General features: G+C 44.7%; 9 protein-coding genes across 9 annotated transcripts; 3 read left to right on the forward strand and 6 right to left on the reverse strand.

Moving 5' to 3' along the window:
- Positions 1-68: 68 nt before the first annotated feature.
- Positions 69-1,150, reverse strand: AOL_s00004g559 (uncharacterized protein; the record flags this gene model as incomplete). Its single annotated transcript, XM_011119208.1, has 2 exons — positions 69-934; positions 1,009-1,150. The coding sequence occupies 2 exons, from the start codon at positions 1,148-1,150 to the stop codon at positions 69-71; spliced, it is 1,008 nt and encodes a 335-aa protein (XP_011117510.1).
- Positions 1,151-2,569: 1,419 nt separating this feature from the next.
- Positions 2,570-3,094, forward strand: AOL_s00004g560 (uncharacterized protein; the record flags this gene model as incomplete). The annotated part of the gene is made up of 1 exon (XM_011119209.1): positions 2,570-3,094. One exon carries the CDS (start codon positions 2,570-2,572, stop codon positions 3,092-3,094), a length of 525 nt encoding a protein of 174 aa, XP_011117511.1.
- A 4,526-nt stretch (positions 3,095-7,620) lies between these two features.
- Positions 7,621-8,289, forward strand: AOL_s00004g561 (uncharacterized protein; the record flags this gene model as incomplete). The annotated part of the gene is made up of 2 exons (XM_011119210.1): positions 7,621-7,886; positions 8,115-8,289. 2 exons carry the CDS (start codon positions 7,621-7,623, stop codon positions 8,287-8,289), a joined length of 441 nt encoding a protein of 146 aa, XP_011117512.1.
- Positions 8,290-10,525: 2,236 nt separating this feature from the next.
- Positions 10,526-11,752, reverse strand: AOL_s00004g562 (uncharacterized protein; the record flags this gene model as incomplete). The annotated part of the gene is made up of 2 exons (XM_011119211.1): positions 10,526-11,420; positions 11,610-11,752. 2 exons carry the CDS (start codon positions 11,750-11,752, stop codon positions 10,526-10,528), a joined length of 1,038 nt encoding a protein of 345 aa, XP_011117513.1.
- A 1,835-nt stretch (positions 11,753-13,587) lies between these two features.
- On the reverse strand, positions 13,588-13,871 carry AOL_s00004g563 (uncharacterized protein; the record flags this gene model as incomplete). The annotated part of the gene is made up of 2 exons (XM_011119212.1): positions 13,588-13,786; positions 13,861-13,871. The coding sequence occupies 2 exons, from the start codon at positions 13,869-13,871 to the stop codon at positions 13,588-13,590; spliced, it is 210 nt and encodes a 69-aa protein (XP_011117514.1).
- Positions 13,872-14,646: 775 nt separating this feature from the next.
- Positions 14,647-14,944, reverse strand: AOL_s00004g564 (uncharacterized protein; the record flags this gene model as incomplete). Its single annotated transcript, XM_011119213.1, has 2 exons — positions 14,647-14,827; positions 14,922-14,944. 2 exons carry the CDS (start codon positions 14,942-14,944, stop codon positions 14,647-14,649), a joined length of 204 nt encoding a protein of 67 aa, XP_011117515.1.
- Positions 14,945-16,023: 1,079 nt separating this feature from the next.
- Positions 16,024-18,968, reverse strand: AOL_s00004g565 (uncharacterized protein; the record flags this gene model as incomplete). The annotated part of the gene is made up of 6 exons (XM_011119214.1): positions 16,024-16,288; positions 16,345-16,925; positions 16,981-18,396; positions 18,456-18,509; positions 18,578-18,697; positions 18,774-18,968. 6 exons carry the CDS (start codon positions 18,966-18,968, stop codon positions 16,024-16,026), a joined length of 2,631 nt encoding a protein of 876 aa, XP_011117516.1.
- Positions 18,969-19,461: 493 nt separating this feature from the next.
- AOL_s00004g566 (uncharacterized protein) lies at positions 19,462-20,669 on the forward strand (the record flags this gene model as incomplete). The annotated part of the gene is made up of 7 exons (XM_011119215.1): positions 19,462-19,476; positions 19,546-19,658; positions 19,748-19,758; positions 19,832-20,172; positions 20,219-20,251; positions 20,313-20,404; positions 20,477-20,669. The coding sequence occupies 7 exons, from the start codon at positions 19,462-19,464 to the stop codon at positions 20,667-20,669; spliced, it is 798 nt and encodes a 265-aa protein (XP_011117517.1).
- Positions 20,670-21,198: 529 nt separating this feature from the next.
- On the reverse strand, positions 21,199-22,545 carry AOL_s00004g567 (uncharacterized protein; the record flags this gene model as incomplete). Its single annotated transcript, XM_011119216.1, has 1 exon — positions 21,199-22,545. One exon carries the CDS (start codon positions 22,543-22,545, stop codon positions 21,199-21,201), a length of 1,347 nt encoding a protein of 448 aa, XP_011117518.1.
- Between the last annotated feature and the right edge of the window lie 1,355 nt (positions 22,546-23,900).

Genomic DNA, 23,900 nt, shown 5'->3' on the forward strand with positions numbered 1-23,900 from the left:
TGCGGGTATCATATCAAAGTCTATCAAATACAGTATAATTACATTCGCTATTAAGATGCTTCACTCCTTCATCCGGACATCTCAACGTCCGTGGTTTCACCCTTCGAGGGGACTGCTGTTCCAGTCTTATCAACTATGAACTGCACTCTCTCTTTGGCTGCTTCGTTCAGCACCCCTCTTGCTGATCTCGCAGCAGCTATAGCTTCATCTACTAGCTCATCCATCTCTGTCGTTCCATTCTTTGTCCCTACTTTCCCCGATATCCATAGCTCACTGATCTCATCCCTTGCCGCCATATAACCCAAAACACAAGTGGCTAACGGGGTCTTTCCCTCTGGCAGTGCAATGGCTGGGTCTCGCACGTATAGCTTATTGCTAACGGCGTCCCCTTTATCTTTGCCCTTCGAATTAACTTCGTCCACGAATGAAGTCGCGACCCCACCGCTGACTAAATCAAACATTTCTATCCCTGCATCTGCTAAAGCTGCGGAAGCTGCGGTGATACACCCAGCCAGCACAACTCCCAACGCCCTCTCCGACCTTCCTGCATCCCAAAACTTCGTTTCAACAGTTGTCTTCCCTTCTTCAATGTATACGGTATTAACATCATCGCCTTCGTCTTCAGAGTCTAGTATTGTGACTACAACTTCAATCCTACTTTTAGGATAAAGTTCCCGTCTTATTGCCCCCACGAGAGCCTGGTATAGCCTACTTCCCAGGTCTCGTTCTGAGGAGTCACGGATATACCCTCTGCGAACTGTGGACGCGAAGGGTGCGAATTTCACTTCGGTGGTTAGGATTGCTTGGGCGGCGAATGGTGTCGATGAAGTCCTTGGTAGCGGGCGGGGTCCCAAAACGGAAACTGAAAGTTTGAGAGGCGCGATTTCGAGGAAAGAAGAACCAGTGACCGAGGAAATGAGACCAGTTCGCAGGACTATATACAAAATCTTCGGTCAGCATTTCAATTAAATTGCTGGGATGCGTATTGATGTGGAGGGAAGAACATACAGATCTTGCGGATTTCATCAGGCGACCTCGATGACTGTTTCGGTTTTACAGCCCCCGATGAAGACGAAGATAGAAAGACCGGCGGTGTAGTTCCATGCGAAGGCGGGTTATTTCGCCGCCTGTCTGGAGCTTTAGCTGCCATTGTGAATGAATAAAGATGATACTGATGGGAATCGAGATATCTCGCGAGATAGCGTTAGAGCAGGTGCTTGGAGGTTGCAGGGTATGCGCGTTGTGTGTGGTTGCACTTTTTTTTTGTGGTTTACTTGAGAAGGAAAAAATTCCTTTCCTCTTCTCTTCTCTTCTCTTCTCTTCACTTCACCATCAACCTTCTTTCCACATCTCAGAGACCGACTTCTCCTCGCAGACCGTGAAAACGACTCCGGTCCTCTCGCGAATAGGTATGAATACTCCTCCTTGCTTATTACTTTGTATCGTATCTATCTGTTATCATATGAGGAAAATTCTCACATATCACGTTCTGGCGAGCGACTCTCGCATTCTGTGAGCCATTGAACCAATACATGCACTACCATCTGATTGTTATCAATATATTTACATTGATTCTTGTTTCTTCCCGATACTATATGATTTATTATGGGGCTTGGACTAACAGAATCAACGACAGGTTCGTCTTTGCCAGCAGCGATGTCGACATAGCCGCTGCAGGATTAGGTTCTTCACACTCTTGAAGAATCTCATCTCGGAATGCTCGATTGAGTATCGATAGAAGAAAGTTACTATACTTGGTATGTATCAATTCCTTATAATGTGTGAACAAGAAAAAAAGCCCTGTCACTTCCCTCCTATGATGAGAACCAAATCTTTATACAGTTCTGCTTCTGAACCATAAGCTGAAGCCAACGATATACCAAACGATACAAAATCTCTGATCTTAACCAATCCTCATTCACTATGCTATATACTTGCTTCTTTCTTTTTAGTTGCAGGAATCGGCTAACTTTGGAAAAGTCTTCAACAGTAACCCTCCCACCTTGCTGTGCCCATATAAGGTTAGCCACAATCATCAAATTCTCTTAAAAAAAAAAAAAAACATCCAGCACCACCTATGTGTATCATGATGACACCTTAGTCAATCCATTCGACGAATGCTCTCTCCACCCTGCACTCTCGCTCCGTCAGCCTCACCAACCAACTAGATGTCCCTCACCAGGTACCTACCAAGCTCCCTACCCGACCATCGCAGTATTCTCTCACTGTGGCTATGGGAGGACGGATAACATGGGAGTGGGTACCCGGATCCGAACCTGAGAGGCTCGCGGGTTCTGAGTTGGACTTATGATTCTGGAAGGTTTGGTTGAAGCGTTGACGGGTACCATAGTCAGAGCAAAACGCAGGGCTTTGTATCGGAAGCTCAGCCGGTTCGTCGGTCGTCGAGGAACGTCGGAGCTGGGTGTGTACGATCGGAGTGTATGAGCGAGGAGTAAACCGGCTTTTCTGACCTATATTCACTACTTTTAATTGTTCATGATCTTTTGCTCAAACAAGAATTTTGGGTTTGATCGGGAAGCTAATCGTGAATGATAAAATAGTTTGGAAGATGACGACACCTTCCTTTTCGGTCCAGCTGAAGGATGTTCAAGAGGCAGTCTTACCCCTCCTTGTCCCTCCGGTTTCGACATTCACTGCCCCTCTTCTCAATAACTTTGCGTCGTCACACGACCCTTTGATGGAGAGTAACTCTCTCTTCACCGCAAAGTCAGATCTAGGTACCGTCCATGTTGAATTGGATGCTACCCTCCGAGCCCTTGCTAGGAATGCCGGAGCTGATGGGGCAGCAAAGGATGAGACTCCTGACGAGTTTAAGACAGAGTTCGGAGCTAAAGATCCCGGGTCTGATTCCAAGCAGATGTTAGAGCTCGCAAGGCAGGGTAGACTTCGGTCGAAGCTTCGAGGGTTAGCCGGTCAGCCTGATGGGCAGACTCGGAGCCATGTATCGATCACACGAGCATCGAAACTTCGGAGGGAACTGTTCGATCAGGAGATCGAGAGGGAAGAGAGGGAAGCCTTGGAGGAATTCAAGCGGAAGTTGAGGGAGTCTGTGCTACAGTCATCTACAAGCTAAAGAGTTTACCGACGGAATCGGGGACAATTTCTTCGATAAGCTTTTTATTGTTACAAGGTTAGAAGTCTTGTGAGGTGTCCCTGCTTTCGGGGAGGGGGGGTTGCAGTGAGACATCCCACTTTCCCAATTATAGTGAGGAGAGTAGTGGGGGTCCCTTAACACAGCCTGCTTGTTTAGATATACTAGAGGCATAGCGTCAGTGTCTACTCGCTAGCTTTTTATCACTCGAGCTATCACATGTATAGATACATACCCCACAGATATAGACCTGAATAATAGTAATCATCATAAATCTCTCACTCATTGATCGATTGTAAAGAGGCACGAGACTAGAAACGAAAACCAATGCGGCATTTTTCTTCTCCCGCCTTGTTACATCAGTCACTCTCTAGATCTGTCGGGTCGTCCCTGAATTGAGCCAATCTTAGGGAAGAAAAGAAAATAAGGCCCTACAACATGATCTGCAGATGCATGCAAGAGGTGGGGAGTATGATTTAACGTTTTCTGGAGACGGGGATAGGGAGGCATGTGCGCTTAAGCGAAGCGAAATATAATTTCTTCAAATGTTTTTTTTTTAAAGTTTCTTTTACGACATTATATTTGTTTAAGTTGTGATAAAAAATAGGTTTGAGGCTTTTCCTTCTGGTCTAACTATGGCTAAGGGAGGCTATGCTTCGGCTTGGTAATATTGATATTGAGCATGCATAGATAATGCCTCATATATTTTGTGTAGAATGGCATACGTAGATGTGATGGCAGTGCTGAGGTTATAATTACCGTTCACGATAAAACTTGTTTTAAGTCGGGGCATGCGCGGTTGAGTAGTTTTTTGCCAGATTATCAAAGCTAGTTGTCATGGATTGATTGATACTCCGCGTGCCGCGGTACCGGGTTTGTGGGAGTCCGAGATATTATCAATCGATCCAATTTTATGATGTCTCGGTTTCATTGTTTACCGTAGGAAAAGAAACGGTGAAGTATACACTTTTCTAGCTATCGTCTGATGTTTTCTTTAAGAATGTTTTTCAACGGACAAGCTAGGGAAATTGGACGGGAGGCTAGAATATAATTCGGATTTAGATAAGAATCGAATCGAATCAATACGAAAAAGGACCCTTTTCCAAGGCGATTTAGTAAGTAATCCCTGAAATTTCGATACGCAGCGGATTATGGCATCGTCTTTTTGTCTAGAACCTGCTTCGTTAGGATTGTTTCATCATTGTCGTTCCTCTACTCCTTCCGGATTATAGAAATTACTTCAGTTAGGCATAGTGCAGCGTTAACGGTGCTGTATTCGAAGAAAAGTTGGGGGAATGACGATATAAGTTTCGAGCCTAGAAGTTTGCCAGGCAAATGTTCCTACCGTGCGCACCCATCCCCGCGAAAGACCCGCGGACCCCTAGTCCCTACTAGCTTGGTAGTCCCTACGACGGGACATCAATTAACTAGATATCGATAAATTAACATGCCACAAGAAAACGGAGGCGCAGTTCGATCGACGTTTGCATGTTTTACCCTCGTGCTCCGATTCACATGGCCTCTTCCTTCCATTCGGCTGAATCAATGTCGAATTCGGGTTCCAAATGAGCGCCGAATTTGAAACCGTGGATGGCTTTAAAGAAGGTTTTGTTTATCACAACCACAACTGGCCTCGTGCCCTAGATTGAACCGGCCGACATAGATGGAATACTTCAGCATGCCGGTATTTCGACATCAACAAGCTTTTTCGTTCCTAGTGCAAAAAGAAGAACTCTAAATGAATAAATAAAAAATACCTGCCATCTTTGGCGGTTACCTTCATGTATCGTGAGAGCTACACATGCACCTCTTACTCACACGTCGACGAGGGGGGGCCAGAAACAGTTGCCACCGGAACAAACTGTCAATCAAGCTAAAGTGCCGAGCTATCACTAGCTAGTTGGCAGGATTCTGAGAATTCCGGGGATGCAAACGTCAGAGGCGGAGATATGCCCAATGTTCTTGGCTTTTCCTTTTTTTCCTTTTTCACTCCTTGTCGGCTTGAGTGAAGGTCGGTACTGTATACTATTATAATGAAATTACATGAGTGTGTCGGTTGGTGAACCTTTTTAACCTTTCGATCGATCGCCACCAGGCCCACAAAGCCTCGTGATGTGCCGTACTTGGCCTCTCTTCGTGAAATCCTGTAAATTAAAACTGGCCAGTGCGGGTGTTTGAATCTTGGGGTAAAGGCTCTTTCTTTACCGTCGATTGAACGTGTCTCTCGATTTCGATGTGTGATGGGCTGGGGTGTCTTGGCCTTCCTTAAGCTTCCCATTCCTAGCAGCTGCCCTGGAGCTAGCTTTTTTGAAGATCGCAAGATAGGAAGGGTTTCCCTTCTTTTCTTCTTTCGAATCAAAAGAAAAGGGTCGATTAGTTCGTCGGCAGAATTGCATTGTCGGGTCGTCGGTGTTTGTGGCCAGCTGAAATATTTGAAGAAAGACAGAAGAAAGAAAAGAAAAAAGGAATGCGCGAGTGCTACGAATGCTGCACCGACAGGCATGGAGATATGATAAATGATAATGCAGTGCAACAATCAAATAAGATATTTTGAAGAGAAGAGAAGATACAAAAAAGAAGTACCGGTACTAGATGATTTGTAGATTTGTCGATTGACTGTTGGTCCAAGGTGTAATCATGTCATCGATAGCTGGGATCGCATATATTAACTGAATTAACCTCTGCATATCCTTTTCAACGATTGGATCGGTAAATCTAGCCTCTGAGAGGGTCGATGCAAGGTATCGATAGGTACTTTCTCGAGTACCTACGGAGCGGAGGTAGAGGTGCTGAATTGCAAAATGCGACAGCCCCACCCTCTTTTTCGTTTCTCCCAGTCTTTCCCTGGGCTTGGCGGGGTATTTTAGCCATTCAGCTTCGATGTGGTTGGATGGTATATATGCACGATGCATGGATTGACGGAGCTAGAGAGAGGCGAGGCCGTTCATGTAGGCACACCGTTGTGCTTGTAGCCCGCCAATTGCAATTCATTGATCATTTGAGGTTAGATCCACGCTATTTGTTTGGATAGTAACGAAGTAGGAATACGTACTCGGAATGTACTCGGACTACTGGCTCGGAGAGAAAGCCCAGACTGCAGTATAGACTAAACTAGCGGCTAGAACGAGGCCGCGAGGGACGAATACGATATTAATTACTACATATGTAGTTACTGGACTGATAACGCAGGCAGATAGATACATACCATGCAGACGAGGATGTAGATGCAGATGCAGATGCCAATGCCAATGCCAATGCAACTATCTGTGACTGACCGTAACTGCTTAGAAGAAAGAGAAAGCAAGAAGAGGCTCCAAGGATATCCCAGGATATCCCAGGATCCTCGGCATGTGCATGTTTTGCGAAGAGTATTCGGGTGTTTGCCGTGTCCCAAATCAATTATATTATCGATTGTCTATTAATTCGAATCTGACCGACAGAACATCAGAACCAACTATCACTTATCATTGGAATTGAATAGAAGTATATATCATATTATAGTATATCATATCATATCGACTCTTTCTTAAGATCTTGTAATCATCCTTCTCGGGATACATTCCGTTTACATCAGCTCCCAAACGTTAACATCCTATTATACAAGTACTACCTACTCAATCGAAGTCTATACCATCAACCACCAACCACCACCAGTCGATTCAATCCGGACTGCCTCCAACATTGCATTGGAGCCACTCTCGTTTTAGACCAGTGCATATACCTAAGTACTTACGTACTCATACCGAAAGAATCAATCCTACAGACAGTAGAGTCAATATTCCATTAAAAAAATTAAAAAAAGAAAGGAAAGGGAAAAAGGACAAGGCTCGGTAAGTCCCCTTCAGAGTTAGCCAGCCAGTCTAGTATACTAGCTAGGTTCTTTACTTTGCTTCTTTGATCGCCCCTCCTCCTCCCCAGCCCTGACCAGTACGGTAGACTAGACTATCTAGACTATAGTTCTGTCTCCGCTATACCTTGGTAGGTTGTATACTACTTCTTACTCAAGTAGGTATAATCCTTGGTCATGTCATGGTACAGTCACAACAGTCTCAGATTGGCCTCATCATCTCAGCTTGCTTTTATTCCAACGCTTGCGGTGTCTATCCCCCTCTGCCCTGTTCACGTTCGCCAGACGTCGAGACTATTTAAATCCTGTCTTGTCCTGGCCTGGCCTGGCCTTCTGATGTTTTCATTCTGAACTCTGATATTTTTAATCACACAAGATTTCAGAGCTTACACACAATACCCGCAAGTTACAGTTACACACCTTGAAAAGTCTATAATCGACTGCGAATATCATTCCATTCCCTCTGAAAGCTTAAGCCTAGGTATTTTACACACGGGCCTTTTCCTTCTCCTTCTTCTCCTCTTCTTCTTCTTTTTTTCCCCTCAGATTTCTATCACTTTCGATTTATCCTCCGTCTCTTCCTCTTGAACCCTTCCTCTCGGGTTCTACATTATATTATACTCGTCCTAACATACCTCTTCTTACCCGTGCTTCTTCGATCATGGATTTCTTAAAGTCGTCAAATACAAATATGGCAAATACCGAGGCAAAGATAGTACCCGAGGCCAACTCTCCTCATTTCCAAAACGCTCAAGCCCTCGAAGAGCCCTCATCCCCTGTCAGCCCTACCTACGACAACGTTCCCCGACGAACCAGCGGCTCCGCTGAGCCAGGGTTTGGAGAGCCCGGTTTCAAGTACGATATGTTTGGTACTGCCCGACCTGAAGGCATCCAAGAGGTACCTATTGAACAAAGAGACAGGCGAATGTAAGTTTTTTTTGCAAATTATATCCTTCCGAATTCCTGATATCAAATACCTTTGAATTTTTTATTTTTTTTGCTATATTATCATGACCATGTTCATGAGAATGTTTGCATGATGCTTTGTTTCAATACTTCGTGGAAGACATCCTTGTCGACCAAGAGCCGCTTTATAATGACGTCATGATGATGATGACAATAACTAACTCGTTTCGTTTTTGCCCTCAACTATAGGTCAAAGGAGTGGGATGCGAGCAAAGTACCCCCATCCCGATTCCAAAAGCGTGCTGGCAGTATCCATGCTACTCCTCCCAGCCGCGACGGCCATATCCAGCGTAACGACCGAACAGAGTTGTTCGAGAAGCTCAGCAAGGGAAAGAAGGGAGAGCGAAGAAAGAGTCAGTCCTAGATGGATCGACTAATCGAGAATTCGCCGGCGCCATCCCCGCAGAAGGTCTGAGAACTCTCTCACACCCTTCATTAACTTTTGGATCTTCTGGCGGCCGAGACAATATTAGCATGCCACCAACTTTATCCTTCAAGTTTTTTTTCTTCCCATTATCATTAATGTTTGTCAACGCTGTTCCACAAGAGTGGTTATGACAAAAGAACATACAAAGGCAGTATGGAATGGGGGAAATGCAGAGCGGAAACAACAGTACTCTTTAAGATTTGCGCTTTGTTTCTTTCTTTTCTTCTTTTTTGGTGCTTGAACTCTTTTTGTCTCTTTTAATTAATTGATTAACGTATGCCGGTATTGTTTGTGTTTTTCTAACGTCTGTTGTCATTATTACTGGAGCAAACCAAAAGGAATGGGATTTGATGATTCCGGATTTCGGGATCTAAATGTTTTTGTGCATTATGCTACAGCTTTTTATTTCATTTCATCTTTTTTTTTTTTTTTTTTTTTTTAACCTGGGACGACAATTTACCATTCTGAAAAGGCTATTGTTAGATAGAAAATATTTTAAGGCCCATACTGCTTAGGATTTTCTGGCGGGGAGGCCTTTCACCCTCTAAGTTGAGCTCTTATCGATCACGATAATCTGATTCTATGGCCATATGGCTCTAGGAATCACACTAAGAACTAAGAAAGTACTAGACTTAACAGTAAGATCGATCATCCACGAGAAAATCCTATACCTTATTAATATTGAATATACCATACATGTGATGGAGAACATTATGGGACCGTGTTAGGATTATTCTGAGTTACCACTGTCTATCAATAAATTTACCCACGCGTGCACGTCCCTCCTTCCTCCTTATAATAGTCTCCCTTCGTAACAAAAATAAATAGTATCGAGGTCCTTTAAAACCTCTGATCTCGCATGGATTGGTTACGCCCAGTGTACTCGATGTATTTATCGCAACTACGGCCGATGCATGATCCGAACCTTTCACTGATTTTTTTTAATTAAAAAGACTCGAAATTAGTCCAAATTCTGTCTACATTTACATAGAACGCTACGAGGGAGATTATGTAGTTACCAAAGAGAAGGTTTCGGTGGAGATTCATGGCTTTGAGGGTATGGAGACTTTGGGATGGTCATTTTATGTTCTCTAGGGTTGTATACGGGTTCTTTGGAGTCCTTTGGGGGCGTGACGATGGTGGTTTGCTTTGCTGTGGTTTTAGAGTTGGAGGGAGACATATTTGGCCCTTTTTTCTACTTCCTCTTCTTTCTTTTGAATTAATGAGGATATATTTGAGGGGGGGGTTTTGATATTGGAATTGGAACTGAGGATAGTTTTGGAGAGGCCTTTGGATTTCTTGTCCTTGCAGGTTAGGAAGTGGATATATGCTGAGAAATTGATAAAGGAGGAGGAGGAGGTTATGAGGGTGGTATTTTATGTGATTTATCTATCGAGCTATATATTAGATGGGATGCGCGATGCCGGATAACAATGCAGTTTGTATACTCATATCGCTGGTCTTTTGCTTTTCCTTCGGCCTGGCTTGGTTACACCGGAATGACGGGTGAATGTAGGTAAATGCTTTTTTGTCTAGCTTTCTTAGCTTTAAGCGGGTTTGCTATTGTATATACTTTTTTTTGGTTCTAGATAATACAATCATGGGGAACTTGACTTACGATATATCTATCAGGTGGAACCATGATTTAAGTTTTTTTTTTTAGTTTTTTTTTGGTGATAAAAGGGGAGTGGGTGAGGTGGAGCTTTCTATTCGGTGATCTAGATAATGGCGGTATCGGAGGGTTTACGTTTGAGGGAGGTATATGTATATACAATGGTATTGTAACTCGCGATTTGTGGGATGTGTGATACATCGACGTCGAAACTTTTATGTTGTATGGACATTGGTAGGTGGTAATTGGTAGAATCAAGCACGCTGCGGGGAATCGGTAAGAGGCAAGGCAAGAAAATAGAATATATAGATGAGCTGAGGAGCAGTTAAGAATCAAGGTGTACAGAATGCTCGGGAACGTCAAAGAGAGAGAAAGAAGTCGGGGTAGGAGATATATCAAAAACTTTATGATAGAATGGGACAGAAGACATGGACTGAAACAAAATCATTAAAAAAAAAACATTATCATTATCATTATCATTATCATTAAAAAAACAAACAAAAAAACAAACGAGACTATCTAATCCCGCTCAGGAACCCGGAAGAGAACATCGATGATGACTTACTTCCTGCCCTTCTTCCCCGAACGATTGAAGGCCGAGGAAAGCCTGGGGGTGGAATTCCCCAGGATCTCCTGGCATTCTGGATCGTCCAGGAAGTCCAGGCAGTCAGGGTCGTCATCGACGTACCCCTCTGGGTTCCTGAGCTGGTAGTCGATAGTCTCCCCAGCCGAGAGACGTCCAAGAAGGTTAGTGATCTGGTTGGTCAGATCACTGCCTTCCTGGGGCTCCGGGGCGGGGAGAGCTAGGACCGACCGTGGGATGGGAGTCGGTGGGCGGGTGGTGGCGGCTTGAGGGGCGGTGGCTGGAGTGGCCGGCTTCTTCTTGTTTTTGGCCTTGAGCTTATTCATGCCCTTGGCCTTGTTGTCGTTGGTGGTAGTTGCCGTTGGCTGGTTTTCTTTACCAGCACCTTGGGTGGAGAGGGAGGAGGTAGCAGTGGGAGGGTGGAGAAGAGAAGTACTGGCAGCTTGGCCAGCAACCTCTTCTTTCTTAGTAGAAGCCGGTGATTTGGCTTCAACATCGTCGCGGGCAGGGGCTTTTCCCTTGCCTTTAGCGGTAGAGTCGGATTTCTGGCTGTCCTTCCCAGCCAGGCGGGCGGTAGCAAGCAAAAACTTGGCAGCCTTTGAGTCCATTTTGTCTTTGCTTTCAGGAGTGAATGAGAACGAGAGGTATCTCTTTGGCTTGCTTGGTGACTTCGCTGGCGAGTCTGCTGGCGAAGGATTGGTGTTCGAAGGAGGTGTTCCAGAACGTGGGCTTTCTGGGAGAGGAACTGTAGCTGCAGTTTCTGTGTCCGCTTTTGAAGCTTGAGCAGAGGGAGATGGCTTGCGAAAGATGGTCTTCGTCTCTTTGGGGGTAAGACGCAAAGCAAGGTTGGTAAAGGATTGTTTTATTTTGTGGCTAGAAGAGAAGGATGCTCAGTAAGATGTAGATGGTAGGTGGTAGGTGATATGTGGGAGGTAGACGGAGGTTGACAGATGAGAGAGAGAGAGAGAGAGAAAGACAGCAGAGAGGTTGTTGAAATAGTCGAAGGTTGGGAACAGAGTGGGCTCTGTGTTGGTGGGAAAATAGCATATACTGGAAACTTACCGCATAGAAAGACCACCAGGGCTGCCAGGAAGCAAATTGTTCGCGTTCTCTTCCTTGTTCTCTTTATTATCATCACCACCTTGGGCCTTATCATTTGGGGGTCTCTCAGACCCCAAGCCGGCTCTGGATTTAGATCGTAACATCGTGAAGAAATAAATTTGATGGATTGAAGGTATGGTAATGATGATAGTGATGGAGGTACAGGAATGATGGAGATGAGGGTGAGGGTGAGGATGAATGCAGTTTAATGAAATTCGAGAACAAGATTTGGGAAAGGGAGCTCTAGAATAAATTCCGGGAATGGAGAGAAAGCTCAAAGTCCTATAAGAAACTCGGGCAAGATGATTGAAATAGAGCGTCATGGCGTGATATGACTTCTGACGCTCTTTACTTAATATACCTGGTGATATCTGATATCTGATATCTGATATACAGGCTATCTACCTCACAAGACAAGTAACATCTAAGATGAAGTGGACATGCATATGGAACTTGTAAATTACATTGATATCCGAACAGAATTCCTCTGAGCTAGATACTTCATATAGTAGATATAAAAAACTATAGAGGCATGGAAATACCAAATATTAAGATATCACTTACGTAGGATGTGATGTGCCTTCGAGGCATTGTATATTACGGTTACATGACCAGTCTACCAGACCAATATATCGACAATTCTGTGTTGATCAGACCAAAATACAACATCTGAGGAATAGATGCCAAGACTGTGCAAGGCACGTTATCGCCACATTCCGATGCTCGCATGAGAATCCCCGCCAAAATCCAACTTGTGAAATATCCCGCCAAAATTCGTAAATCCAAGTTGCGTCGACTCGCCCACGCCTTCTGATTCAAAATCTTTCAATTTCATACGGTTTGGATGATTAGTTCTTTCAATATATTGAAATATGTCAAAATCCCGGATTTTTTTATATTGGCCCCTTCTGAAGCCCAAAAGGATCATGTGATCTGGAAATAAGTCATGTAGTCAACACCTGGTGACGCCGGGCGAACATCTCCAAAAATTAAATCCTGAAATATCCCGCCAAATTCTACGATTCGGATTTTGTTAGAATCGCTGAAATTAGATGCTTCAGAATACATTATTTTTACGAAGGTTGAAAGATTCCTTTTTGTACAATACGTTTCCTCTTTCCACACGATTTGATCATCTATTTTTTTCTTATTGCAATTTTGAGCTTCAAAATACTCACGTGACCAACCCGCAACCTCCAAAACAACGACGTGCTCGGCGGGCCTGCAAGCTCTCATACAAGACCACCGTATTTCGTAGTCTCGAGGGCAGAAAGGCGTAGTCTCGTGGGATAGATAGCCCCTCCAAACTACGCTTCCCACCAAAAATCAAATCCTCAACCGCATTATTAAATTTGATGATTTCAGATTGCCCAAACTGGCCCGAATGAGACGATTCAAAATATCTAATTTTCACGCACTTTGTAGGATTGGTTCTTGCACAATGTGGTACCGAGTGAAAAGTCCCCGGATTTTTATATTGGACCCATTCTGAAGGTCAAAATGATCATGTGATTTCGCTCGGCCAGTGCCTAGGCTGGGACCGTCTACGTCGACGCAACAAGGCCCGGCAGTCTCGGCGATACTAAGTCATACCTATCCAACCTTACAACAAGGCTCAGCCTCTCCAACGCCCGCTTGGGTATGTACTATATCTATGGTACCACCAAGACGACGTCTTGATACGAGTCCTAAACATCAAACTACGTAACAACGGTATATGCTATAGTCCTCTAGGCAATTCACACTTGCATATGATATCTGTCTGAATGGCACCGATAGGGTATTTTGATTATTGCCTCAAAAATAATAGTGGTAATACAAAAGTTTGTTGTACTCCGATGATGCCATTTCTGTATCCCAGGATTCGTTTCCGTCTAAACCAACAGTATTATTCGTCTATTGTCCCTCCCACCTGACCAAATACTTTCTATTAACCCTTTTAATTCGACTTGGATTCCTTGGTATCCTTTTTATCACCCTCCTTCTGTGTAGCCTGGTTTGCTTTCTCGGCGGCCTGAGCTTGCTTTCTAGCAGCATCGAAGCTTTGGGCTTGTGCGGCCATTTCTTGCTGAACTTCCTCGCTTGGAATGACGGGGCCTGGGTTTGCGGAGAAGACATGTCCGGCGGAAGATTGGGTTCTAGTAGTTACGTTCACGAGGGTTAGCGAAGACCTTTAAGTTACTTGAGTAGGCAGATCATGGATAAAACATACGACTGATCCATTATGAGATGCTTGTGAAGTACTATATTTGTATATAAAATTTGTGTAATATTGTTTAAGTTTGCCTTCTGAAGAGGAGGACTATTGAACGGTATATTGTAGTGTAATGGTGTAATAAAAATAATTATTAACGAGAAAACTATAATATAACGAATATTATTTGCGGGGGAAATATGAGGCTTTTATAATTATTATAAACTTTTTTTTTGTTTTTTTCTCTCTTTTCACTTAGTAATAATAATCGACGGGCCCTGAAAGTAGATTACGCCAAAATGAGATCATGATCCAGAATGAGGTCATCGACAGATCGATACCCCATACTTTTCCCTCGTTTTCGCCGGATTCGGAATTTCCGTGTTGTGGAAGGTTACACACGCACAAAGTTGGACTATCAAGTGTTGGATTTCAGGCCCGTCGTTATTTGACGTAGACCTCTTTTCCTCTGACTCTAGCCAGTTATCACTATCACTATCACTATAATTGCTGTGCATGGTGCTAGTAAACAGACTCGAGGAATAGTATAGAAATTGATATGTAACACGAGGGGGGGATGTGTGTAATGACATGACGGTGATAAACTATATTTGCCTTGTAACATAGCTTTAGCTTAGTGACATTCAACCCTCGCCGAAACTCCAGCTCCGGCTGCATAATACCGGATGCATGATACATGATAATAATAAGATCCTCATATGTCTCAGTCCCATAATAGTCCATCAAAGAATAATATAGCTAGTACTAGAAACACCCCCAAATCGAAGCCACCTTGAGTAATACTCAGGTCTTCTTTTGGGCCCCACCCCGAATTTCCATAGCTTCCGAACTTGGCTCTGCACTAGTAGCGTCAGGCTGGGCCTGGGCCTTTAAAGCCTTTGCTATCTTCCTCTCTATCTGTTCCTTTTTACGTTTCAACTTTGCGAGTTCTCTCTCCTCTTCTTCGGTCCATTCGACCACGTTTCTAAGGCATTTGTTAGGTATTAACTTTATATACTTGTATATTATCTATATTTAATTTTAAAGATTTTTTTGTAATATTAGGAGGTCATACGTACGCTGGCTTTCTTTTAGGTGGCATTTTGTTGTCGTTATAGTTATGCCTTTCAAGCTTAAGCTTCGTGTTTCTTGTAAGGCTGGGTGATCGATCGATATCTTCGATTTCGTTGAGTCGGCAGGGGCTGATGACAAAGCCCTGAATTGTAGTAATCAAATTAAAGTCGTTAAAAGGATGATTCGAAAATGTATAGATGGGAATCGAGATGAAAAAGCCACCTTCAAAATTACTAAGATACTAGTGATGAATAAATAGCTCTAAGCAAAAAAAATGTGGGCTAAAGCTTAAGCCGGATACCGGATGGTGTACTTTGGACTTCTCATTCAAACATCTCAGCGCAAGGCTACACCGAGCCCCATATATATACCTAAGTAAATATATTTATATGTGATATACATCTAAATAAAATGCCGCCGCCGCCGCCGCCGTCCCGCGCCTATTGGTTGATATGTATATGTACCGCATCGCAAGGCGTAAGTAGTGACATCGTTTCAGCTGATATATATGTATCATATACTGAGCACGATGGGGTCAACGGCAAACGTTTAGAGTCTGCAGAATGACACTCGCAACGACTGTCGAAGGGTTGCACAAATTTAAAAGTTTATTAAAATACAATTTTTTTTTTTTTAGTCATTTGATTCCGTTTAGAAAGTCATTGGTTGCAGAATGTAATGCTGTTAAGTAGATCTACGAAAGCCTCACATATTCAATCCGCACTGAAATCGAATTTAGCGAATGTATGGAAAAAGAGAAAGACCCTGAGTCGAGCGTGGGGATCGATATCGGATATCCTATAATACAGTTTTTCAGAGGGGTGCATAAAACCCGAAGGTACCAATATCTAGAACAGATTAGAAAGCCTTCGACATTCTTTTCGAACAAAGGAAAGAGAAAATAAAACGAGAGAGAGAGCCCAACTCCTATTTATATAAAACACCATGATATGTCAGGGAGAAAAGGAAAAAAAGGTACTAGAACAAATGAGCTAAATGTGCAAAAACAAAAGAAATAACTGTGTGTTTGTAACCTTGTCTTTGTGAGTGGCTTGTGGATAAATTTATTGGCCATCGTATCCTAGGAAGACTGATATGAATGCCACCTTACTCATCCATATCGATATCGATGGCATCGGGATTGGCCGTAGCTTGGAGAGTAATCTGCGGCTTCGGTGCGCCTTGTCCGCCAACAACTCCACCGCTCTTCGCTGCCACAAAGCCCATCGGTGCCCGAAGCTCTCTATCCAAGGCTTGCATGGCGTCTTTGGTCCCGTTAGCATTCCCATCCGTCTCATCGAGTGGCGCCCCAGCACCCTTTGCTTCTTTACCACGGGCAACCGCCTGCGCAGCAATGAAATTGACGTCGGTGCTATATTTTCTATTAGCATAGTGTAAAAACGAAGCTGGGGAGGATAGTCAACATACTTGTACTGCGCCTGCACGCTTCTCTTGATCCGCAGCATCTCCTTGAAGGTATCTTCATTTCCATGTTGTACCTCAAACTTCTCCCATTTCTCCCAAAACTCTGGCGCAACACGCGGGTCACAGAATTGACTAGCATGACCGTAGATAGCTCTTGCACGGTCGATTTCTCCAAGCCTTCGTTCCATCTCCGCGAATTTGAGGCACATGCTCTTGACTTCCGCATCCGGCAGGACCTCGATGGCGCGTTCGTAGATTGGTCGGGTGGATGTGAGGCCGAAATTGCTGGCGGATTTCATTATATACATTTCGTACATCTCGAAGCGGTCTTCATCGGCAACTGCTCGGGTCGCACGTTCGTATATCCTCATTGCATGTCGGGCGAGACCCCGCTCTTCTTCTAGTTGGCCGTACATGATATATAACACCTTTGCGAACTTCGGGGGGCAGTTTTCGAGAGACTGTTCGAATAGGTCTCGCAAGCGTTCGAGATTGATCTTGCGGTCCATAGCCTTTTTGAGGTACAAGTTCCAGATTTCAAAGGCCGTTGGATAGCTGAAGAGATCGAGGCCTCGTTCGTATACCTAAGCTTTAATTAGCGAACCGTCGCATAGAATAAATTGATAAACCGATACTTACCTTGAAAGATTCCTCGAAGTACTTATTCTCCTCCAGCAAGTTCGCATAGTTGACGATAGTCTGTGGCGTAGCGATTTTCAATTCGAATATCTGCTCATAAATTGCTTTCGTCTCCGCCAGCGTCCCCACGCTCTCTACCAAATCAACATAGAAACTCCATAGTTTCCAGCTCTTGTGCACTCTCTGTTGCGGCGTGAGTGTCTCGTCAAAGTAATCCACCCTAGATCCCTTAGGTGCAGCCGTGGCCTTCGCCATGATATCCATAGCCTGGTCGAAATTTTCATTTCTCAGTTCCATCTCTGCCCATTCAACCCACATTTCTGCGAGTTCCTGAACTGTCTTGAATGGAACCTTGACTGCTTTTTCCATGATCATCCTTGCTGTATTTAAGTCGCCGCCTTCTTCGTAGAACTTGGCGTATTTAGTCCATAGGTCGCTGAACTTGCCTACCGCTTTCTTCGGTTGTATCGCCGCAATTGCATCAGTATAGGTCTGCACTACCTCCTTCTTGTTGTCCCCCCACAATGCAACCCTCTTCTCCCACTCCATGACATTGTTTGGATTTTGTCGTAGCAGCACATCGTTGACGAGGAAAGGCCGTCTGTCCATTAGGTATTCGAACCTCATCATCATATTATCCAATGCCCGATCGGCTTCAGCATCTACCGTCCCTGCTGCTTGTCGTTCAGCGGCAGCCTCCATTTCCGCCGCGACGATTGTTTCTTCAAATTCGACATAGGTATCGAAAATCTGAGTGAAATCCCGTACTGTCATGACAGTGGTAATCCCTTCCTCGTACGCATCCCTCGCATTATGGAAATCGCCCATGTTCGTCCAGTAATTCGCCAAACATGTCCACAGTTTCCCTCTTTGATCCTCAAACCTCTTGATCCCACTCCGAATGATATCTTCCACTCGTAGGCCCTGAATATCCCTAGCATGGTGCTCCAGCAATTCACACAACTCCATCCACAGCTGGAAATTGCTCTTCCCCGCTTTGCTTTTGAACTTCGGGTTGTTGAGGATATCAATATATTTCTGTGCGGCCTCGGTATAATACCCAACCTCTTGTAGCAGTTCAATAAACTCCTCCGCATCTTCTGGGTGGCCCTGCATATACCGTCTCCAAATTTTTACCGCAGTATCGCCGGACGCTGAGTTCGCAAAGGGTATGTAGAGTTCCCATATCCTATTATGTTGACTAATTGGTAACGCACGGAGAGCGCGATCGAAGGTGTGGCGGGTATGTGTGACTTTGCATTGTTTGAGCAGAAAAGTGAGGTAATCTGTCCAGATGCGGGGCATTTTGTTGAGCAGGACGAGGGAGCTTTCATAGCAATCGTTTACTTTGTCATATTCGGCGGCATATTTGGAGGGATTGAGGCCTTCGACGTGTTTTACGCGGATATCGAGGTACTATAAGAGATCATGTTAAAACTGAGACTTCGTCATATAGCCGTGTCCGGGTGACATACCATCTTCCATATCTTGTACGATCTAGGCATTTCCTTAATGGCCCGTTCGAAGACCTATACGATCCTCCATCAGCTACACTTTCCCTACAGCAACAAAAAAGAACAGGTCGACCGCAACGTACAAACACCAACTCCGCCAGCTTCCCATTCTTCTTCTTGTGATTGATATACTGCAGCCATGTCTTGACATCGGGCTCCTTATCTCGCTGGATATCCTGTTCGAATAGCACGTCCTCGTCGGTCTGGAAACACGATTCGAGAATTCCGTCAGTATTCCTCCGTGTGGTGTATTGACTACGGAACGATTTCGAGACGTACGATTAGATGAAAGTCGAGGAGGCTCTTGGTGACCTCTTGGACGGATACTGGAGGTTTAACAGGGGCTGGTTTCGACGTCGTCGGTGCCGGTGCCGGGACTTCAACAGGCTTAGGCGCAGAAGTTGCCGGTTGCACTGGAGCCTGCTGCTCGACAGCCTTCTCAGCCTTGACGGCCTTCGTCTTCTTAGGAGGCATCGCGATGTATCGAATAGGTGGATTGGTGGATGGACGGAACGTTGGAAGGAAGATGGAGGTTGCGCGACCCAGACTACCTCCTCATTGCTTGTATACCGCCGTCATTCGTCGAGAAATAAAGAAGAAGGCTTTCGGTTCCAGAGTGACTGGTCGTGTACAAGTTAGTCAAGACTTTTTTTTAGTTTTGGTGTAGGTGCTGTTTGACCTGGCGCGACTAGAACTGCCTGAAACTGTCCGCCTGTTACCGACATTGGGCGAGATTCTTACCCAGTTCTGATATTTGCGCCGATTCCGTACTGAGCAGCGCAGTTTGAGGAACTAACAAATCCCGACGCGCTTGCTTTGGTTGTCTGGCCTGCGAGCAGCCAACTTCCTTGCATCATAGCACAGCTAAACGACCTATCGACGGTTACGACTTATCTACAGCTTCAACCCACCAAATCCCCAGCTTCTACTAACCACCCCGCCACAACCCACACCACCACCGCCCACGATGTCTGGTGCAGGAGTACGTTACTTCTTCACTTAGTACAAGATAGCTGCAATATACTAACCATACCTGTTCTTCTATCGATAGAACCGAGAGGCGGTCTTCCCGACCCGTCAGTCGCTTGGTATCATGAAGGCCAAGCTTAAGGGCGCTGAGACCGGTCATTCGTTATTGAAGCGCAAGTCCGAGGCTCTGACAAAGTATGTCATGCTCTTCCCAATCTATGATATGTTTTGATCCTGCTTTGTTTTCATCAATTGCTAATAATATTGAATTTCTCTTTATGTAGACGTTTCCGAGGTACCTAATACATCATGTCTTCTTATGGAAATACCTACCACGACCAAATATTGATATAAGATCCCCCCTGCAGATATTACCCGCCGCATCGATGAAGCCAAACGCAAAATGGGTCGTGTGATGCAAATTGCAGCCTTCTCCCTCGCCGAAGTCACCTATGCTACCGGTGGACAAATTGGTTATCAAGTCCAGGAATCGGTCAAAGCCGCCCGTTTTCGAATACGCTCGAAACAGGAAAACGTCTCTGGTGTCCAGTTGCCGGCTTTTGAGAGCTACATCACGGAAGAGAATAACGACTTTGGATTGACGGGGTTGGGGAGGGGTGGGCAGCAGGTGCAGAAGTGTCGAGATGTTTATGGGAAGGCCGTGGAGACTTTGGTGGAGTTGGCGAGTTTACAGGTTGGCATTCTGGTGGTATTACTTCTTTCCAATGGGGATGCTAAGGCTGGTTTCTTTTTAGACGGCATTCGTGATATTGGATGATGTGATCAAGGTATGTATTTCATCTCGATGTGTTTAGATGGACATATGATTGCTCACACGACGACTTTTAGATTGTCAACCGCCGTGTCGCTGCCATTGAGCACGTCATCATTCCCAGAACGGAGAACACTATCAAATATATTAACTCCGAGCTCGATGAACTGTATGGTCCCGGTCAATATATCAACAACAGTTTCTAAAATTTACAATAGAAGCTAATCTATGCTAAATCTAGTGACCGAGAAGAATTCTATCGTCTCAAGAAAGTCAAAAACAACAAGAAGAAGGCTCTGGATGAAGCTGAGGCCGAGCGTGCGAAGCTAAAAGAACAAGAAAGCGAACAAGAAGGCGAAAAACTAACAATATCAGGAAGCGATGAACCTGCAGATATACTAGCGGATGAAGAAGAAAAGGATGTGATCTTCTAGTGTTTGAAGGCATACCTTGTTTTCCTCCTTCTCGCCGGCACCACGTCTTCTGCCATCCCCACTGTCGCCGCTAGGTGAACTATGAGGGGTCGCTAATGCTTATAAAGAGTTTTTCCTTGGTTCGTCATTACTTTTTGCAAATATCATTAGGCGTCTATTAGCGGTATTGGTCTTTGCTTTTCTGTTTTGATAGTCGTTTTTCGATTCATTATTTAAGCTATAATATCTGCATGAAAGCATTGATATATACATCTAGGAAGAGGGTTATAAACTGAAAGCAATCTTGATATATAGGAAAGAAAAACCACAAGAATAAAGATGTGAGAAATGAAAATGAAAATGAAAAGGTGCTATCCATGGGTATCGTAAGATCAAAGCAAAAAAAAAGTAGCCAGATTCGCTCCCAGAAGCATGGCGTGTAAACCAAAATGCAATAGCAAAGACAAGGTATGTGATCAAAAATGACAAACGTTAAACGCAACAAAGAAGACGGCCAGATTTAATATATTGGCCGATCATAATTCTAACGTTAGTGATCCTCATCGAAATGCAGTCCGTGCTCGTCGATGTCCGTATAGGGTGGTGGAGGTTCCGACACTGACGGTCCGCGACTGGACTCGCCCCTCTCTTCTTCTTCGCTCTCTCTCATGGCGAATCTATCGGCAAACAATGTTCTCCTTTTGACAGCATGTAGCAACTTCTTCTCCAATTCCGTAAGCTTCTCGATAACTCTTTGCGCATGATCGGGTTCTTGTTCAACGGCAGAAGGATATGTATGCTTCACGGCGGCCATATCTCTCGCCTCTTCCAACTCCTTCTTAGCCGCATCCTCAGACTCGCAAAGGCTCTGGTAATGCTCTTGTAATTCATCATCCGGGAACTTGGCAGTTCTATCCGTCTTATATCGTAGCCCAGTATGCCTCAACCCTTCTAGAATCTTACTAGAAGCTCTAATCGGCGGGGTGACGAAATGTGTATTCTTCGGCGACGGGTGATACGAAAACGCCGCAGCGAGTCCATAGCCACCGGTCTCCCCGGCACCAGCTGTAGAGATTTTCCCATAGCTTCCAAACTCTGGCGTGACGGCTCCCGTAGGCCAACGACTACTACTCATCCCGGGAACAACATTCCCACCTCGGGTCCTTGGTCCATCCCCAAAGGCCAGAAGCATCATCTTTCTTCTCTCTCCGGGTGAAGTTCCAAACCCATCGTAAGTTCCGTAATTCGTATACCCCCACCTCCTCTCCTTCCAGAAAGGTGTATCCTCTGTTTCGATATATTGCCTGGGGCCATACTCCACGTCACCAGTATTGCTCCCGCTACCGTTGACGAACCCCCAAGCTGCACTCCCACCAGCTCCGAAGCCAACAGCAGCTCTATCATCCACCACTCTATGGTTTCTATTCGGTGTTCCATCGCTATTAACCCTTCCTCTCCACCCACGTACCATAAGAGCCGTCCTGACTCTTTCCAAATCCTCATCTCTGAAGACATCACTATTGCTCCTGGGGTGTCCACGCCATCTCCTTAGTCGTTCTCGAAGCGGTACTACCCGTTCCACATGCCATAATGTAGGATCGATATCAGACTGTACGCTGTAATAATACGGTTCTTTACGAACGACGTATAAGTAGAAGAAATGGGATGCTAGAACTAGCAGGAATATGGAGACTATTAAGCCTAGGAAAAGGAAGGCAGAGGCTTTGGGAGAGTCGTTGTCGTTATTATTGTGGCGATTATTTGGAGGACGAGCGTAATGGTCGTGGGATTGTTCAACGTTTATATTGTCATTGTTATTGTTATTGTTAATTGAGGTTGCAGTGTGGATGATGGATTTGGAGAGGCGGGCGAGGGATGGACGAAACTGTGTTGACATCGTCGTAGGTTCTGTGGCGGGTTGTTGGAATTTGGATCGCAGTGCTGCACCGATCACTGCAATGGCATCGTCTGATTTTAAGTCTATTGATTGATTGATTACCCAAGCACTTAAAGTATAACTATTTACTCAAGTGCTAGATAGGTACTTAAGTAGGTATTTAGGTAGGTAGGAGGTAGTAAAATGACGACGATGATGATGATGATGATGTAAGTAATAACCCAACAAATGAGAGGGAAACTAACTAACAAATAAGAAGGGGAAGGAAGCACAGGAAATATATTAATCCCCAATAGTAAGGATGGATGCCATGCCGGGATGCAGATGAGTCCGACGGGCTGTGCTCAATTCAAAAAACTTCTGCCCAAAACTGCTAGTGCTAGTGTGACACCCCTTCGAAGTTCCCGCTCAGGATTTCCAGCCGAACTAGAGAAAAAGAGGTCGAGCTCATGATAAGTCCTGTCCAGTTTTCAGTCTAGAATCCGAAGTTCCCTCTTATCTTTCTTCGGCCGGAAACGCCTAGCATATCGGTTCCCCCACACCCCTGTTCATGCTCATGTTCATGTTCATGCTCGTGCATGCTGACTAGATCTAGAGACGGTTATCTAAGTAGGTATGTATGTTCACGCCCCCCAAATTCCATGCTTGCTTGCCGTTCTCAATTCGCAAAATTCCCGGGTTTCTATACAATCTACGAATGCGAAAGGTATATCTCCGCATCGAAGTCAAATATCTTAACTAATATGATACGATACGGGTAAGAGAACAAGGCCCCGGGAAAAAAATGTGGAGATGATATGATACTATCAACTTTTCCAAAAAGAGATGCCCTCATATGACCGTTTTGCTTTCCGGCCTCTAGTTTGTCTAACTTCAACCTCGCTCTTTTCTCTTCGTTTTTTTAATTTTTTAATTTTTTTTATTGCCTGTAAAATTGATATCGCGCATCCAGAATCTCGGAATCCTTTCACCCTTCTCGACCGATATCCATTGCCGTGCTCCATATGCATGTTCAATTCAAAGTGAATGACCAAAAGTACTTTAAAGTCGAAATCGAAAACCGATGAGCTCTACTCAACCAATGGTGTGACAGAAACCCGACGTGGGGGAGAACCGGCTGTCATTCGTCCATGGTCCGAGGACCGGGGAGATATCCCTGCTCGTTTGGTAGACCTATCAGGGAAAAAAGCGATCAAAATGACCATGTACCATTGGTCCCCAGACTGCTATGTAACCATTAGTTTTCGCAAGATGCTTGAGAAAGTACCGAACGGAAAGATAAGTGTGGATAGATTAAGTTGATAGATGGGGCCTATACGTACAGTTTATGTCAAGGATCCAAGGGAAGAGGAAAA

The sequence above is a fragment of the Orbilia oligospora genome (genome assembly GCF_000225545.1).
Source record: "Orbilia oligospora ATCC 24927 unplaced genomic scaffold scaffold00004, whole genome shotgun sequence".
Lineage (NCBI taxonomy): Eukaryota > Fungi > Ascomycota > Orbiliomycetes > Orbiliales > Orbiliaceae > Orbilia > Orbilia oligospora.